This window comes from Rhipicephalus microplus, chromosome 6 (assembly GCF_043290135.1).
Source record: "Rhipicephalus microplus isolate Deutch F79 chromosome 6, USDA_Rmic, whole genome shotgun sequence".
Taxonomy (NCBI): Eukaryota; Metazoa; Arthropoda; class Arachnida; order Ixodida; family Ixodidae; genus Rhipicephalus; species Rhipicephalus microplus.
This window is the reverse complement of record NC_134705.1, coordinates 182,646,774-182,665,940: the sequence shown is the minus strand read 5'-3', so window position 1 is coordinate 182,665,940 and position 19,167 is coordinate 182,646,774. Positions and strand designations below refer to the sequence as shown.

The 19,167-nt window shown below is 49.3% G+C and overlaps 1 protein-coding gene across 1 annotated transcript; it reads left to right on the top strand.

Moving 5' to 3' along the window:
- Positions 1-2,271: 2,271 nt before the first annotated feature.
- Positions 2,272-18,410, top strand: LOC142766100 (uncharacterized). The gene is made up of 6 exons (XM_075867941.1): positions 2,272-2,876; positions 3,402-3,482; positions 3,776-4,021; positions 5,505-5,729; positions 11,736-11,998; positions 18,406-18,410. The coding sequence occupies exons 1-6, from the start codon at positions 2,272-2,274 to the stop codon at positions 18,408-18,410; spliced, it is 1,425 nt and encodes a 474-aa protein (XP_075724056.1).
- Positions 18,411-19,167: the final 757 nt, after the last annotated feature.

Sequence of the window (19,167 nt, the reverse complement as noted above, 5' to 3'; positions counted from 1 at the left end):
ACAGTTCTCTTCAGCAAGCTTTGACGAGTTTCTCACGGAGCGTGGAATAACGCACTACAACTCTTCCGTGTATTACCCACAAGCTAACGGCTTGGTGGAGAGATTCAATAGGGTGCTGAAGTCGTACATTCAACTAGCCCTGCTTGAACGTCGTGACGTACGAACAGCCATGCTTGATTACCTGCAAGTATATCGCTGTACGCCTCACGCGACTACTGGTGCGACACCCGCTGTTCTTCTTCATCGACGCCAACCTCGCACCAGACTTGACATATTGGGATTGCCCGACAGATGCTTCAGCACGGACCCGTCAAGGGCGATTGAACAGCTACGAGAGCATGTCAAAAAGAAGCAAATGATCTCGAAGAGCTACACCGATGAAAAACGTGGAGCCAAGGAACCCAGTTTCGTCGTTGGTGATTACGTGCGCGTTAAGACAACTGCAGCTCACGGTAAGCTGTCTTCACAATTTTCCGCGCCCAAGAAGATCATTGGAAAACGGGGACCGGCCTCGTACCTTTTGGACGATGGGCGTGTGTGGAACGCATCTAAGTTAATCGCAGTTCACTCCGGAGCGGTCAACAAAATGAAATCGGGCACCCCTGCTGTTATGAACTGGACACCTGCATTTAATCGGTCTTCTCATGCATTACAGCCTGAAACCGCTGCCCTTATGAACTGGTCCCCTGCATCTGATCGGTCATCTAGTGCGCCCCAATGGGACACATCAAGAGCGGATGGTCATGAAAGGGCAGACCCCGTATCATCTCCACCAGACGGCACGCAAGCTTTGACCAGTCCAGGATTTAATGCGCCTGCAAGGAAAAGCAAGCGTAAAAAGAAGACCCCAAAGAAATTGAAGGACTTCGTTAGGAAGTAGACAAAAACAGTTTTGTGTGTTTCTACCATTTATTTTTATTTTATTTTATTTTATTTTTTTTTTTTTTGCAAGAGGGGATATGTGGTATAAGGCGTCGCTACCGACTACAGCGCTGTGCGGTGGCACGCGCTCGGTGGCCGCCACGGGGAAGAAGGAAGAAGATGAAATAAACAAGATGTCTCCGTTTATGCTGTGCTATTCATTATGCACGATGTAACACGGGGGTTGTTTATCGGGCACCTAAATGCAAGCGCACGGGCACCAAGCGTTTTCGCCTCCATTGAAAACGCGACTGCCGCAGCCGGGATTCGATCCCGCGACATGCGGGTCAGCAGCCGAGTACCTTAGACCACCATGGCGGGGCATTCAACGGCGGTGAGCCGAAGACTTCGAGTACGTGCAAGAGAACACTAGGGAACGGGAAAGGCATCAGCGGCTTCGAGGAAACAACGACGACGTGCTCGCGTCGTGTGTGTCACTGTCTGTGGTTTAGTTCAAATCACTCTAATCGGAGAATCAATGTATAGAAGTAGCCAAGCAGCCTATATAATTAAACAAATCTTAAAACAACGACCTCCTCCTGCACCAGCTAATAACAATTGTTGGGGTTTAGTGTTCCCCAACCGCCGTATGATTATGAGAGACGCCCTAGTGGAGGACTCCGGAAATTTCGATTACCGGGGGTTCATTATCGTGCACCTAAATGCAAGCACACGCGCCCCAAGCGTTTTCGCCTCCATTGAAAACGCCACTGCCGCGGCCGAAATTCGATCCCGCGACCTGCGGGTCAGCAGCCGAATGCTTTAGCCACTAGACATACGTGGCGGGTTGACCCGAGCCAGCTAGCTACGGCCTAGCGACAACCTGAAAGCAAGCATCGATGAATCTTCACAATCGTCCATTTTCGCCGTTTTGAAGCCCTGCCTGGCTTAGTGGAGGCTTTGCCGACTGCTTTCTTAATAATTTATTCTTATTATTTTATATTGCAGTTGAATCTTCATTTCATTCACCTTTTCACCAGACACAATTTGACATAGGTTAATTTTTTTAGTAGAGCGCAGTAGACAAGGATCTACTGAGCTCTACTACACTTACAGAAGGTTACGCCACAATCATCATCGCTACCGCCGCGCTGTTCAGGCTAGGCCGCGCATGGAGCGCTGTCGACCCGATCCAAAGGGTATAGCCGGATCGCCATCGCACGAGCTAGAGCTGCCCGCAACGCGCTCCTTGACTGCCAGCCTGCACGCTCAACCGAACGGCCATCGGCAACGCCCTGAGTTAGATCACTGTCTTCCTAAAAAAAAGTTCCGAGTACGCGAGCCTATCCCTCTGCCGGTCGTTCCTCCAAGGCTACAGAATAGACACCGGCTGACCGAGGCCGAATGTAGATGGAGCGTCCGGTTTTGTCCACTGAAGGCGGTGGTATTCCGGGTTCGGACGAACAACGAGGACAGGAACATAGCAACCTTGTACACAGCCCAATGGAACGTCCGGGTTTGTCCACTGAAGGCGGCAGTAGCCCGGGTTCGGACCAACAGCGGGTACAGGAACAAAGCGACCGTGCAATCAGCCCAATGGAACGTCCAGGCTTGTCCTCTGAAGGCGGTGGTAGCCAAGGTTCGGACACACGGCGCGTACAGGAACAAAACGATCGGGTACACAGCCCAGAAATCCAGCCGGCTTCGAGGCACTTGCCGCAGCAGGAACAACGGGACCAATGCCAACATGCCCACCAGGACGCTCATGAGCAGTCGGTACCGGCTCAACCACATCGAGCGGCTCAACAGCACCAGCAGCGACTGCAAGAGGAGCTGCTGGAGTCGCGACGGCGTCGCAGGCAGACCCGGTTGGAGGCGTCCAGCGTCATGTCTTCGACTTCGGAGGATAGCAGCGCCTTTACGGTGACGTCGAGCACTACCTCGCACTCGCTGATGTCGGGCCACTCGGCGGCATCGTCTGGATGCGACCTGGAGGCGAGAAGGCGTGAAAAAAAGTGGGTTTTGTCTCGACGTTTAAGGTTGTTAACAAGCTCCACCAGTGAAGCCACGTTGTACCGTCGTAACTTCTCTGCCGGACGCTGCAGTACAAATTTAAGGTTTATCGAGTGCCAGAACATTACGGTCCGTTGAGAAAACGGCAGTTTTGTTCGTGTTCTTGCAAGTAAAGTAACATTACTCTGAATCCCGTAGGAGACATAGTGACACAGCCTTGATCTACTTCCACCTCTCACATACCTTTCATGTACACATAAGTAATCTACAAGTCTCCTGCACCGTCAACGCACATCACAGTGTTCTTAGGCTCTAAAATCGAAAGCAGACATTTCAAGAGTTAGTGTAAAGATATCCGCTATTCACTCGTGTCATACCCGCATTTTCGTATGAACTTGTATATTGCGAGTGCTGCTGGCAAGTTGCCCGATCATTGGCTATCACGGTAACTAAATGTAATTACATACATTAAAAGTAATGCTAAAACTTTTCCTTTTGCATTTACTGCTCATTCGCTTTCCTCGCAGGTCAAGCCACCACGATATGCATTCCGCGAGGGTCCCTCTCATTTACCGGCCAATGGGCTGGAGCGGACTGTTCACCATGAGGTACGTGCTTTGCAGTACAGCAATAGGTGCATGCACCCACGCCTTCTCTTATCGGTCACCGGTGCGAATGATGCACACAAAACCTGCGTGCTTGCTTGCTTACTATAGTGTATAGGTCTTGGTATATAGTTCAAAGAACCGTGGTCGATAGTGCACTGATGACAGAACCACCACACAACACGAGCACCCTTTTCTACGTCGTCTGTTACCCCCCTTCTCGAGCTCTCAAGTTCTTTGAAGAACCACGAACCACCGAACCGTTCAAATAAATATACGGCTCTTATCCTGCGCAGGGTGTCGCACCCTCTGCCCTTCTCGCTGGAAGCTGAGCTTCGCGGGCCCTTGCTGCAGCTGCCCCTGGACCTTTGCAATGCCGTGCGAGAGGAACCGGGCCATCAGGGCACCGTCCTGCTGTCACCACACCACGCTGCCTGCATGCTCATCATGATGCACCACGGCGCAGCTGGCGAGACGAGGCGGCAGCTCGGACGCCTCCTCGGTTTAGCCGGCGACGACTCGCCATGGGAAGCTGTCACTGAGTATGTGCTTAGATTGAGGTCGACGCAGTGAGCGATAGAAAAGAAAATGATAGTTGATAGGATAAGAAGAGAGCAGAGTGTGACAGGAAGCATATGGCTGTTAAGTATATCTTTATGGAAACGAGCAGACATGTGCATGGGCAGAACGCGTAGCGCGAATAGGCAAGACTAAAAGCCCTCCATCGAGTCTACTGCCGGCGGAAAACGCATGGAGGGGCTTTACGAAAGACAACCGTTGGTATAGTTATGACCAACAGGCTTGATTCGAAGCTGACAAGCCTGAGCTAATTTTTGCTGCAACAGAATATCCAGCGCCTTGAAATAACATTGTAAAGATTTAACGCATTTATAGACAGTTCATACCTGGCGCTTCACCCACACAGCGGGCCGCTACGGCACAGCGAAGTAGTGTTCGGAAAAGCGATCGCAGAACGCCTTTCATTTGGGATTTCAAAATACGTGAGGGCCTTGGCAATCGAACGCTTCGGATAAACAGCAGTGTCGGCCCAACGCGCGACTCTGCGTCAAGATCACGCAAGAAAGGAGATATCCAGACTATGAGGTTTTGTGCATGGTAGTTTTTAATCGAATTCCTCTTGTCCGATAGTCATGCGAAGGAGCTGATCGTAGATCTACACTGTTATTTAATTAAATTTTTTTGAATCTTACAAGCATTTTAAACTCGCTTTGAGAGGCCAGAATAGCCGAAGGTGTCATATCTTTATCAGATGGCGTCATTACATGCCGCCAAGATTACTTGGGAGATCTTGACATCAGCATGACACCATGTCACACCCGTAAGGTGCGATGTTGGAGGACAACGTGTTCTGAAGATGGCTTGCTGAAGTGCCCCAGTGGGAACCCTCGCTATAAAGCGTCGTATTTCTGTATCAACTACCAATATGGTCGGAGAAAGCTCGCACAGCTACCGTGGTTTGTGGAGTCCTGGACTACGTGCTCCATCTACGTCCAGAACCCGTCGAAGGACATTTAGTTCGCTTTTATTATTGCAATATTAATTATACGGGCGCTCTTAGTGGGTTTTTGCTGTCGCCGTCATGTTCACAAATCGATAACGTCGTCCCGCGAGCAAGGCTTGCTGTTGACGACTTTCGTCAGGCGAAGAATATGAAGCAATGGTGAACTTTGCTTAAAAGTAGGCTATCACTCGAGTGAGCCATCAGTAGACTGCTAGTATACCCTCGTAGCTGCTGCAGTTTCACTGCTGTGGTGACGGACAGCGCGAAAACCCCTTTGCTCCTTGAAGTGGCCATATTCTCTTGTAGAGCTACGGCAGATCGCATCCAAAAGAGATGATTACATTTTATTACATTCCAATTTGTTGCATCGCATTCATTTCGTCGTCCATGTGGCTAAATCGATTTTTTTTGACGAAGTAGTTGTTGATCTCTCGTTCATGTGAAGGTTCATACTTAAGTGGTACCGTCACCATGAACGATTAATATTTCATTCCCTGTCACAGGGACACTGCCGCATGCGGAGTCGGCCGCCGCCAGAGTTCGCTAACGGACGTCTTCGGACTGCACGCCTGCATGCTGTTCTGCTGCGACTTCCATCGGCCCAGGAGGAAGTTGGGAGCGGCGGGCGCGATGACCAGCTACCTCACGCTGTGCCACGACGCCAGCGTACACCTCACCACCCGCTACCACAAGCCGCTGGCTATGTTCTCGCCCCAGATTCACGTCATGTACGTACCCGTATGCTGAGTCCACGGCAATCAGGGAGGTCGTAATAATGCCCTACCGGGAAAATGAGAAGCGATACTTGGTGTTCAAGTGCCTGATATACAACTTTTTTATCTATCTATCTATCTATCTATCTATCTATCTATCTATCTATCTATCTATCTATCTATCTATCTATCTATCTATCTATCTATCTATCTATCTATCTATCTATCTATGTATGTATGTATGTATGTATGTATGTATGTATGTATGTATGTATGTATGTATGTATGTATGTATGTATGTATGTATGTATGTATGTATGTATGTATGTATGTATGTATGTATGTATGTATGTATGTATGTATGTATGTATGTATGTATGTATGTATGTATGTATGTATGTATATATGTATGTATGTATGTATGTATTTATGTAAGTATGTATGTATGTCTCACTGCGAATCGCCCCTTTCTATCTTTTCTATATTTTCTCCATGTCTGGAACTGAAGCATTAACAACTCTCTGAGCCATGCCACACTCCAGTTGCTATGTGCAAAGACGACAGCCACGCGTTCGTATCCAGAAAGCAATAAAATGTGGCAACAGTAAATGTCAAGTCACCTCAACGAAAGACCAGGCTGCCATATCAGAAACGGCTGGTGTCCTGACGAGCCCAAGAATGAGAGAGAACCTTGAATAATTGGAAAATAGCGCGCCTCCAGATAACGCGTCACCGGCGCACATTCTGAGGCAGCATTTATTGAACGCTCGACGGCGCCCGGCTTTTCCCCCTACGACACCGAGATCAGAGTTATAAAAGCTGCGCCTAGTTCCAGAGTAGAAGCCCCCGCAATTTCTGAAATGTTACGCCAAAAGGCTGGGAAGAGAGCATGTACTCGTACTCGGGGGCGGTGGCCCACCAAACACGTGCCCACGCAACACCACCTACAACTAGAGAAGGCCTGTGCAGGGTTGCGTGACGTCACCGCAGTGAGATCGGCCTAAAAGTCGGCTTCACCCAATGCTACGCTTTTTCTTTCTGAAATGGCATTTTCCCTACATTATTATTATTATTTTCGCGGTTTTGGAGTGCACAGAATATTTGCATTAAGGAATATTTTCAGTATGTTTTAACTAAACGCTGGCTTGAAATAATTCATCAGGCACTCGTGAAATTTTCAACAGCATGCACAGCCATTTCGTGCAGTTTAAAATAGGCTTAAATTTTCGCTGTGAGACATATTTATTCGTGATACAGCATAATCCAAACAGGCAGAACAATTCACAAGAAAGAAGATTATGCTTGAAGAGTACTGAGCTTCCGCTTCGCAGCCTTGCTTTCAGTTCCTTTATTTTCAACTTTGTTCCGCTTTGCAGCCTTGCTTTCATTCAGCTTGTTATTTTGAACTTTGCACAAATTATTCAGCAGCGTATTGGCAGCAGCACTGAGAACATAGTTTAAGACAAGTTCAGGTGAGTGGCCACCATCGCAGAAATCCAAGTCTTCATTGCACTCAACAAGGGAAGTCGCGAGGCTTACAAGAACTTCTTTTTGTTTTGCGCAAGCAAAAAATTGTGATGCGTACTTCGGACTTCTCAGCTTGTCAAGCACAATTTCCATTGTGAGCACGGCATTCACAACTACCGCTTGTGGAAATTTCAGTCGACCACGCGTTGCATTAGCTATCAGCACATCATCATCCAGTTCAATGGTCCGATTCTCAACAGTCAAGTTTTCCTGGCAGGAAGAGCAGGCAAGTTTCCTAACTGCAGCATATGCACAATATCCTGCTACATATGTAATAGCTGGTAGCATTTTCTCCTCCTTCACATCATCGTCCATCACTGCAACATCAAACTGCTTAACAAGGAATTTCAAATCAGTGGTAGGAATGCAAGTTGCAATGGTATCCAAGTTGGGAAGATCAAGTAGCTTCTGAAGTCTCAGCTTGTGCTCGGATTCATAAATCTGACGTATCGAAACGTGGTATTGGGCACCAGACAGCTGCCTGTACCTGCCAAACCTGTCTTCCAAACTGTCGGTTTGAAATTTCCCTAGCAAAACGTATTTGAACCGAAGTTCTTCAATGCAATACGTTGACACCTCAACAAGGGCATGTGAGGTATGTCGCAGTGCCATGTGCGTTTCGCGAGTTAACTGGCCAACATCATGCTTCAAGCTCTGCCAGTGGTCCAACCAATCCACAATCTTGTTTAGAAACTCAATTTGGTGGCATTGCAGTGCACTTATCGGTTCTTGAAATGGGTCTCGGAGACGCTGACCTTTGAATGGGGTCTTGACATTCACCACATTCCACCATGTCAAAACAATGTTAATAAGTTCCAATGTACCAGCTTTATGCTCAAGTGCGACTTTGGTGCTTCTTAGTGCTGCAGCAGTTGAACTGTTGAAGATCCTCAGTGCGAGCTTTACATTTTGTCGCTCTAGATTGGATGGATTCAGCGACTTGAAGGACAAAGTTGGAGCTAGTCGCAAAAGCTCATTTTTTTCTCCTTCATGCAACTTGCATAGTGTGTTAAACGAGGCTGTCAGGACAGATGGGTTTTCCGAGAGGGCACTGAAATTGGGAAAGAAGATGCACCTTCCACAATTACACTGATTCAGCCAGTTATTTCGGATACACTTTAATATATGCACTGCATCCAGAATAAAAAACAAGGGTCTTGACGAGTCTGACGGGTGCCTGTATACAATGCTCACTTTGGGAGGATCAGCAAAAAATGACATAGCCTTTCGGTTGATCGAGTTGTTGTCAGACACCACTGCAACTACTCGTATTCCAATGTCTTCTAGGTGCCTGATCAGCAGATCAAGAAATTCATGTAGCTGTTTCGCTTCTATTTGTGCTACTGGAAGTATATGCACAACATCCTTGTTTGATGATAACAAGCTTTGTATCATAAAGACGTATGCTGTCTTTGCCGCATTTTCATTGTTTGTCGCTGCACCAGTGACATAACCACCCTTGTACTGAAAGGATGCCTGCAGGTGGATCTCGTCCATCATAAGCGTCACAAAGCGCTCATGGTCTTTTAGTGTTGATACCAGTCTCCTTGCATAAGAAAGGAATGAATCCTCTTGTTGCTCTCTGGATGGGCTAGCACGGTAAGAGGCACAAATGCGTCTTATTGTCTGTGGATGTGGGAGCTTTCATTTTGCTGTACTCCTGATGAATCTGTATGCGTGCGGCGATATTGTGTACACAAGGCTGCAGAACACCAGAAAGTCAGCTGGGTAAGTCGACGCCTTAGTGAGGAGAACTTGAAGTTGCTGTGTCACAAATTTGACGACTTGCACTTGCCACTCATGCGGGAGAGCTGAAGATGACAGTTGCTCCAGGAGTGCCACGACATGCTTCAGCAGAATCTCTAGTTGGAGTTCATTATTTGTGGAATCCTTCGTGACGTCTTCCACATCGCACAGAACTTTGTGAAGCACTCTCAAGTCAGAAATTGTCATAGGAAGCACAGAGGAACCTAGGTTTTGTAACCTCATTTCACCAACATACACTGCCAAAGAAAAGTCGGATGCCACTGTCACTGCACGATGCACAACTGGGGCACCTTGGTCGCTGAAGTTGAGGAAAAGTACTTGTTTCTGGGTGACCACCTTGGTACAGAAGTCAGTAAGAGAGAGGTCACCTACTGCTGTCAATAGGTCTTCGAAAGTGGCGATGACATTCTTCTTTTCTTCCGCTTCGTGAGACTGCTCTGATAACCGTATTGCTTCCTGCAACGCTTCTGCGTCAACACGAGCGCGCTTTTCTTCTGGGCTCTCGCGTGCAGAAGTTTCTTGGCGGGACAAGTAAGCAGGGCAATTAGGGAAAACGCTTGGGATTGCAGAAGGCTTCAAGCGCCTCAGCTTGAGGGGTACTTCAATTACTTTCCCAGTCATGCTGTCAGTGTAGCTGGTGGAGTCTACGAAGTCACTTTCAAGAAAGTGGTGCTCACAGACCTGGAACATAAGCACAAACAACGAAGTATAAGATGAAAGCGACAGAATTATACATAACAGTTTTACAGAATAATATGATCCCAGTGCGCCGTTTGTAAAGATTAAGACAAATTCTTTCGCTTTATTTATCTGCTTCTGTACGGCATCCACGACCACGCAGTCAACAAGAATGACGTCTCACTTAGCGAACCTTGCTTTGAGACGGTAAACCACGAGCCATCGTTTGTTTGGCGCTCAAGTAGTGGCGGACGCCCCACATGTAAAGTAACTACGCCGTCTACATCGTATGTTCGACGCAGGCAGTTTTACTCGCGAATACATTGCGCTAAATCAATTTCTGATTAGGCAGAACCGCACATGAGCAACCCGAGGCGTAAACATGGCACTATACTTTACGGCACGAACATGGAACAATATTACACTGAAACACACCATTTGCTCAGTTGCCAATCCTTAAGGTGCGTAGCGCGTCGTAACGGTTGCATGCGTCACGCAATTAACTAGACTCTGTTCCCACGAGAAGCACGACTGCCGGAAAACAAACGGGAACATGTGCTTGCCACAGTGTACTTCGTAGGTGTGAAGTTTTCCCGCCGCACAGCCTTCGTCCACGCTGCATTTTGGGCGGGGTCCAACAGAAACCTGTACACGCGTGCTCGCGGTCCATTAGCGTAGTTCGATCGACAGTTCGGTGCACAGCAGCACCCAGGCATTTTCGCCAGCACACCAGCAAAAGTTCATGCAGCACGCCTGAGCAACTGAGTACAAAGAAAATGCACGCCAACAAGCTGCAGCACTGGAAATAGTGTCAGCGTTGCCAGATGCTTAGGCTGATACCGCTAGCATTGGTGCTCTTATGTATTGAAGCCTGCAGTATATCGCAATTTTTATAACCAGTACTGCGCCGCATGAATAGACCATGATGTAAATGAAAACACATAAAAATTTTCCTTATTTTCTGCATCAAAAACACCTTGCGGCTGCCACATTCAATAAACAGTTTTCTACCCACAACGCGCATGCTGGCAGATGGATTCCGTACTAGCCACAGCTGAAAGCCAAGCCGAGCCGCGCCAGTTTCCGTGCGCGCCGTGCGCTCTCTCTGCTCGCGTCGTCGGGCTTGCAGATCTCACTGTGGTGACGTAGTTGGTGTGGAGAGGGGGACATGCGCGGGCCTTCTCCTAGTTCTAGGTGGTGTTGTTCCCCCCCCCACCCCCCCGCCCCTGAAATTTTTTTCGCCAAGGCATGGAGAGCGAGAAATGGCCATTCTAAGGGGGGAAGGGGGCTCACGAAATCAAGATGCCCCCCCTCCCCTTGAAAAATATTTCTGGTTACGCGCCTGCTCCATACTTTATCCTCGTACATAATACGCCAAAGTGATACACGATCACACTGAATGAAGGGCTTTTGTTTCGCTAATGGGGATCGAATCCCGGCTGCATTTTAGGAGGAGGTGAAAATACTGTAGGCCCATGTGCCCAGATTTGGGTGCACGTTAAAGAACCGCAGGTGGTCGAAATTTCCGTAGCCCTCCACTATATACGGCGTCTTTCATAATCACATGGTGGTTTTGGGAAGTTAAACTCCACATATTCGTTTCGCTAATGTAAATGTTATGGTATAATTATATGATAAAAGGTTGCTATTTCCGACAAAAAGAACGTATGCGGATCGGTTGGTAATGTGATCTCCAATGCAATTAATTTTATAACAAAATTTGCCAAAGTCACGAAACTTACAGAAAACTACAGAGCCAGAACGAGCCGTCTTAAACTAGTGGGGCGTGCAAGTCCAGCTGCAATGTCGTGTAATGAGTGAATATTTTTTGTGGTTGTGTTTGTATGAACCATCGTATGTACATGTTCTTTCAACGTCATCTCATATACATGTTCATGTAAATGACGTCTCTTTTGTCATCGTCGTTAATGTATGTCTAAGAAGAAAATGTTTTGTTGAGTGTTATTGACGTTCGTGACAATACTTTTTTCCGAACACAATAAGTGTTTCTTTCTCTCCCTTTTATTTGGCTGCCAATTGCTATTTCAGGGACTTCGCCACGTGCGCCGAAGAGTGCCGCCTCTACATCGACGGCCTGTTCCAGGCGCTGTCCGACTTCAGCTTCGAGAGCCCCATGTTCTCCGGCGATCGCGTGGGTCCCGACTCGCGGCTCTTGTTCGCCAGCGTGGCGCTGTTCGACTCGAAACTGCCCGCCCAGTTCCAGCCCTCCCGCGGATGGTTCCGCGACGTTCCGGCAGCGCCAGCGCCGTGCGCACGTTGCGCCGTCTGGGGGCGCCGTACCGAACGGCCAGGTATATTATCTGTCTCGGTAGGACGTAGTAAGAAGGGGGGGGGGGGTTCAATTTCATTTTATATGTGCCGCGCACTACATCAATACGTACATACGCGATGGTAGACTTTATTGTTGCAACACACACACACACACACACACACACACACACACACACACACACACACACACACACACACACACACACACACACACACACACACACACACACACACACACACACACACACACACACACACACACACACACACACATATATATATATATATATATATATATATATATATATATATATATATAAGGGAAAGAAGTGTATACCTAAGGGCTCGTTTTTCTGTGTTTTAACACAATATTAATGAGATCTAACATAAAGTAATGCCAAGGAATGTACAGGGGAAGTTATTAGAACCAATGGAATGTAAATAAGAAGAAAGAAAAGTTGATGAAAAAATAACCAACCGTGAGCAGGAATATATATTTATATATATACATAGCCACTGTATATATATTGTCACGACGCAGACACAGCAGGAGTTCGATATAAAAGAGCTCACTTTAATTAAAAATGAAAGGCGCTCGTAAAGAGGACCGGGCAAGAGCTTCGTCTTCTTCTCTGGCTGTGCGAGCTCTCCTCTGCAGGTTGAATGCGGCATTTGCCTCCTTCCAGGAAGAGCATCGACCCGATGCTCGGCTACAGAATACGCGGTGTATGTAGTTGACGTATTACGCAACTGGCTCACTGCAATATGGCTTCATCCGCACAACGTGTACGATTTCAGATTTTTGAGCTCGTGAGGAACTGTCAGGGATGACCTCATAATTCACGTCACTTAGGCGCCGTATAACATTGTAGGGACCAAAGTACTTCTTCAATAACTTTTCACAAAGGCCGCGTCGGCGAATAGGGCTCCAGACCCACACTTTCTCGCCTGATTGATAAGTGACGTATCGGTGTCGCAGGTTATAACGTTGTGTGTCATAACTCTGCTGTCGGGCGATTCGCACGCGTGCTAGCTGCCGTGCCTCTTCAGCTCGTTGGGTAAAGGCTTGAACATCCGTGTCTGTATCCTCGCAGTCGTGCAGCAGCATGGCATCAAGCATTGTCGTCACTTCACGGCCATAAAGAAGACTAAATGGCGTGCTCCGCGTAGTTTTCTGGCGCGCCGTATTATAAGCAAACGTCACGTATGGTAGAACGTCGTCCCAATTTTTATGATCCACGTCGATGTACATACTAAGCATATCAGCAATTGTCTTGTTGAGGCGTTCTGTTAAGCCGTTGGTTTGTGGGTGGTAGGAGGTAGTTTTTCGATGCGCTGTTCCACTCAACTCAAGCACTGACTTGAGGAGCATGGCCGTGAAAGCGGTACCTCTGTCTGTTATTATAATTCTAGGAGTACCATGCCTCAGAAAGATATTTTCAATGAAAAATCGTGCCGCTTCTACTGCGGTTCCACTTGATAAAGCCTTTGTTTCTGCGTAGTGAGTAAGATAGTCCGTAGCGACAATTAGCCACTTATTTCCAGTATGCGAAGTCGGAAATGGTCCAAGGAGATCCATTCCGATTTGTGCAAAAGGCATGGTGGGCACTTGAACTGGTTGCAACAATCCGGCTGGTTTTAAAGGTGGCGATTTTCGTCGTTGACAATCGAGACACGTGCGGACGTAATGCTTTACAGTGCCTGGAAGCTTCGGCCAGTAGTACTTTTGTTGGATTCTGGCCAATGTGCGCGTGTATCCGAGGTGGCCGGAGGTTGGCTCATCGTGGCAAGCGCTCAGGATCTCATCGCGAATGGATGTCGGGACGACAAGTAAGTGGGCATTTCCGCTGGGGGCAAAGTTCTTCTTGTATAGGACACCACTGCGCAAGCAGAATGATGGCAGGCTCCTTGCAAATATCTTGGGAACGCTTGTAGACTGGCCGTTAAGAAAATTAATAAGAGGGAGCAACTCACTGTCTTCTTTCTGCTTAGACGAAATGGTGACCGGGTCGACCACTCCTAAAAATGCCATGTCATCATCTTCTGTGACATCATCTTGCTTTATAGGCGACCTGGATAAGCAATCAGCATCAGAGTGCTGTCGTCTCGACTTATAGGCGACCGTCATATCGAATTCTTGTAGGCGTAAGCTCCAGCGCGCTAGCCGACCGGATGGGTCCTTCAAGTTGGTCAGCCAGCAAAGAGAGTGGTGGTCGCTGACTACGTGGAAAGGACGGCCGTAGAGGTATGGGCGAAACTTCAGAACTGCCCATACTACAGCAAGACATTCCTTTTCCGTTGTGGAATAATGGGACTCGGCACGGGAAAGCGTCCTACTTGCATATGCAATCACTCTCTCGGCTGAGTCTTGCCACTGGACGAGTACAGCGCCTAAACCTACGTTGCTGGCATCAGTGTGGATCATTGTTGGAGCGTCCTCGTCAAAGTGAGCAAGCACAGGGGGTGTCTGCAGGCGCTGTCGTAGACCGTCAAATGCTGCTTGTTCCTCTTCGCCCCATAAAAATGGAACATCGTCTCTCGTTATGCGTGTTAAGGGCGACGCTATGTGCGAGAAATTGGCGATAAATCTGCGGTAGTAGGCGCAAAGGCCAAGAAAACGTCTTACGGCCTTCTTTTCTGTTGGCACCGGAAATTTTCAGACGGCGTTGATCTTGTCGGGGTCCGGACGAACACCTTCATGGCTCACCACATGTCCTAACAATCGAAGTGCCTTGAAACCGAAATGACATTTCTCAGGTTTCAGCGATAAGCCAGCGGACCGTATTGCTCGAAATACTAATAGCAGCCGTCTTAGATGTTCCTCGAATGTTGGTGCGAAAACAATGACGTCGCCGAGGTATACCAGACATGTCTGCCACTTAAGGCCTGATAGGACGGTATCCATCAGTCTCTGAAATGTTGCTGGGGCTGAGCACAATCCGAAGGGCAAGACTTTAAACTCGTAAAGCCCGTCAGGCGTAACAAAAGCAGTCTTTTCTCTGTCCCGCTCATCGACCTCGATTTGCCAATAACCGCTTTTCAGGTCCATCGACGAGAAGAAGCGTGCATGCCTCAGTCTGTCAAGTGAATCGTCAATACGCGGTTGTGGGTATACGTCTTTGTCACGCGGTTAAGCTTGCGGTTGTCCACACAGAAGCGTAAGCTGCCGTCTTTCTTCTTAACTAGCACTACCGGTGATGCCCAAGGGCTTTTTACGGCTGAATGATGTCATCATTGAGCATTTTCTGGACTTGTTCTTGGATTGCTTCGCGTTCTTTCGGTGCCACGTGGTATGGGTTTTGTCGAATTGGTCTTGCCGTCTCTTCCGTTATAATTCGGTGCTTTGCCAGTGGCGTTTGATTTACTCTCGAGGTCGAAGAAAAAATTGCCCGCAGCTTTCCTCGGGGGAACACTGAGGAGGATGCGGACCATATAATTGGTTAACGGGGTGTTAAAGTGCGACTTACTTGGGTCGATGGCTAAATTGGTTAACGTGGTTGTGAAATGGGGTGTTAAATTGCGACTTACTTGGGTCGATGGCTAAATTGGTTAACGTGGTTGTAGGAGGGGGTGTTAAATGAGTGAACACGTACACACGTATGCGAAAGGGCGGCGCTGGTCGAAGGGACGTCGATCATTGTGTTTGTGGATTCGTTGGAATTCATTTCACCGCGACCTTGGACGTCGACGCGCCGTACAAACCAACCGACGAGCGGCAACTGAGCGAGCGAGCGCCGACCTTGAGTATATATACAGCACGACGGCACATGCACTGTCAGCTGTTGAATGTTCTCGAAGCGCGACGCCACATGCGCGTCCACTAGAGAATCAGGCGAATTGTAGATGTCGAACGCGGTGTGTAGAGGAGGAAGGGTGCACAGATGGTGGAGGAGTGAAGCGCGCGCGGTGTGTAGAGGAGGAAGGGATGCACAGATGGTGGAAGAGTGGGCGACGGCGCGACGGCGCATGAGCGCGCGTCAGCTGTCGAATGTTCGAGAAGCGGTGTGGACGGCGCGGACGACGCGGACGGCGCACTACAAGGCGCGAGTATAAGATGCTCCGCATCTAAAACAATCTTCAAACTGGCCGAGAATATCTAGAAGACTCTGCCTCTGCGCTGGCGATAAATCTGTGCTCACGTCGACAGGCAGTGGTGTTGAAGCGGCCGGCGTCTCTGCCTGTTGTAATGCGAAGCACTCGCGGAATTCTACAATTTCTTCGAAGTATGCAACTGTGGTACCCTCTGCAATGTGTCGACGCTCGTTGCTGAAGTTTGTCAACAGGACCTCTGCTTGCCCAGACACTACACTGACGAGACTTCTGGCAATAGCTATTCCTCGAGAGAGTAAAAGCGTCGATATTTGTTCCGCGACACCTTCTCCACTATGCTGCGTGTTACACGTGACAGAGACGAGGCGGCATGACAACGGTGGCATGGTCACGTCGTCAATCACGCGCATGGGCTTGCGCTGCAGCGCTGCGCTATGGTCCGCTGAAAAGGTCAGTACACCGTCCGGTATATTTATAATGGCACCGTACTCCCGCAGGAAATCCATACTTAAGATGGCCTGTTTACAACACTCAGAAAGAATAATGAAGGTTGCCACGAATGATGAATCCCCGATCTTGATTCGTGCGGTGCACTGTCCGGTAGGTGTCAGCAGCTGGCCTCCGGCTCCTCGAATTTGCGGCCCCGTCCATTCCATTTTTACCTTCTTGAGTTGGTCGGCCAGATTCGCACTCATTATTGAAAAGTCCGCACCAGTGTCGACCAGTGCGGTCACGTCGTGACCGTCAATTGAAAGTGTAATGTCGGCGGTGACAATCTCGTCTTTCGTCGGTTCATTCGAAATGTGTGGCACTTCATGCGGCGGCAATTGGGGATTTTCAAATCTTCGGCGATTCGCAACCTTTCCCCCTAAGGTCGCTGCTTCTAGTTTCCCCGGCGTGGACTGGGAGACCTTCCTCTCGCCATGTCCGTGGTGCTACCTCTATTAGATCGGGGAAAATGACCTGGGGAGGGCGTGCGTGACCGGAACCCAGGAGAAACGTCTCGCGGGATCGTCGCGCTCGTTTCAACGTTGCGTCTTCCGTCGAAATAGCGCCGAGGGGTAGTGGACGGAAATCCTTGATGCCCGGCAACGCGATGAGGACAATACCGCACGATGTGGCCTGCTTCCCCACAATGGAAGCACAGGGGCCTGTAGTCAGGGGTACGCCATATGTCGGTTTTGCGGAGTGGGGGTCACATCGGCGTCGACGTTTGCCTGTAGTACCAAGGCACTGTCGGCTGCTGTTGCTGGTGGTACTGTTGAGGTGGCAGCACGTTAGATCTAGGCTGTCGACGGAGAATATCTGCATATGTTGGCCTAACTATTTCAGTGTTCGGCTCGGGAAGTGAAAGCGCTTGCCTTATTTCTTGGCGAACAACTTCTGTGACCGACGCAATCGCGCAGTCATTCGGTGTGGCAGCGAGCTTCTTCACCTCTTATTGTACAATTTCGCGTATCAGGTCACGCAAAGAACGCTCGTCAGGAGTCACCGTGGTCACGGCGGTTGCGCTGATTTGTCCGCTGTTGTTTGGACGGTCGTACTGGCGGTACCGTAGCTGTAGTGCACGTTCTATGGCGGTCGCCTCCTTCGAAAATTCGTCGACGTTTGAAGGTGGGTTCCGTACGAGACCAGCAAACAGCTGCTCTTTAACACCACGCATGAGGTGGCTGATCTTTCTGTTCTCGGACATTTCGGGATCGGCTCGATGAAAGAGACGAGCCATGTCCTCAACAAACATAGCAACAGACTCGTTGGGCTTTTGAATCCGTGATTCAAGGAGTCGTTGTGCATGCTCCCACCTTTCGGTGTTTGCGAAGGTGTCCAGGAACTTCCACCGGAACTCGTCCCACGTTGACCACACGCGATTCGTGAACCACGTGCGAGCCCCGTCTTGAAGAGGGAAATACACGTACCCAAACTTCTGTGCGGCGTTCCACCCGTTAACGTTGGCTGTGCGCTCGAACTCCTCAAGCCAGTCATCTGCGTCCTCATATGAGTTGCCATGGAAGTCCACAGGAGTTTTAGGGGTGAAAACAGTCACCTGTGTCGTGCTTGGGCTCGTCATGGTGGGGCAACTGCTTCCCGGCGCGGTCATGTTTTCCGTCTAAGGACCGAACTCTGGGCTCAGGCCTAACAGGCGGCGGCTGGCGCGGTGAACGGGTGTTTCGACGAGCGGAAGTCTTTGTTGACTAGAACCCGGGCTGTTGGAAGGTGTCCTGGACATGTACCCAGCTCCTCCACCAGTGTCACGACGCAGACACAGCAGGAGTTCGATATAGAAGAGCTCACTTTAATTAAAAATGAAAGGCGCTCGTAAAGAGGACCGGGCAAGAGCTTCGTCTTCTTCTCTGGCTGTGCGAGCTCTCCTCTGCAGGTTGAATGCGGCAATATGTATACAGTGGCTGCGCACAGTCCTGCGCAGCCACTGTCTCGCCACTGATAAGCCCGGCGTTGCACGGCCACTTGCTGCAAAGAGCGCGTCCGATAACGGATAGCGCCACCACTCTTTCACCGGATGCTGACGTTACCACAGGCGGCTACCAAGCTTGGTTTCAATGATTGTTTCTCCAACCGTTCGAGCGCAGCATCGGCACGGTTGCCCTGCTGTTGCTATATGCTTGTTAACAAACATCGTTACGTTTTATGTTGCGATCCGTCCTTCACCGACTCGCATATCCCACATCTGGTGAGCCGGGATTGGAACCAACCACACAACCATGGCCGAGCAAGAGGCCCTCGTCGCTCTTCGCCAACAAGTGCAACACCTGCAAGAGCAACTTCGGGCCCGCCAACAGCCGCGTTTGGACCGCGCCCCACAAAGCCCTGCTCCAGCGGGCGCCACCACTCCTGTGACCACCGAAGACACGGACGTACGTCACGTCATCGTCGAGCTCCCGCCGTTTTCGGTGGGGGCGCCCGACGTATGGTTCATCCAAGTTAAGGCTCAGTTTTCTCTGGTGCGCATTGCGCAAGACCGCACTCGTTATAATTACATCGTCGCCCACTTGGACGCTCAATTCACCAACGAGGTCCACGGTATCCTCGTCAACCCACCAATGACCAACCGGTACTAACACCTCAAGACCGAACTCGTACGCCGCCTGTCACCTTCGGATCAGCAGAAGTTGCGACAACT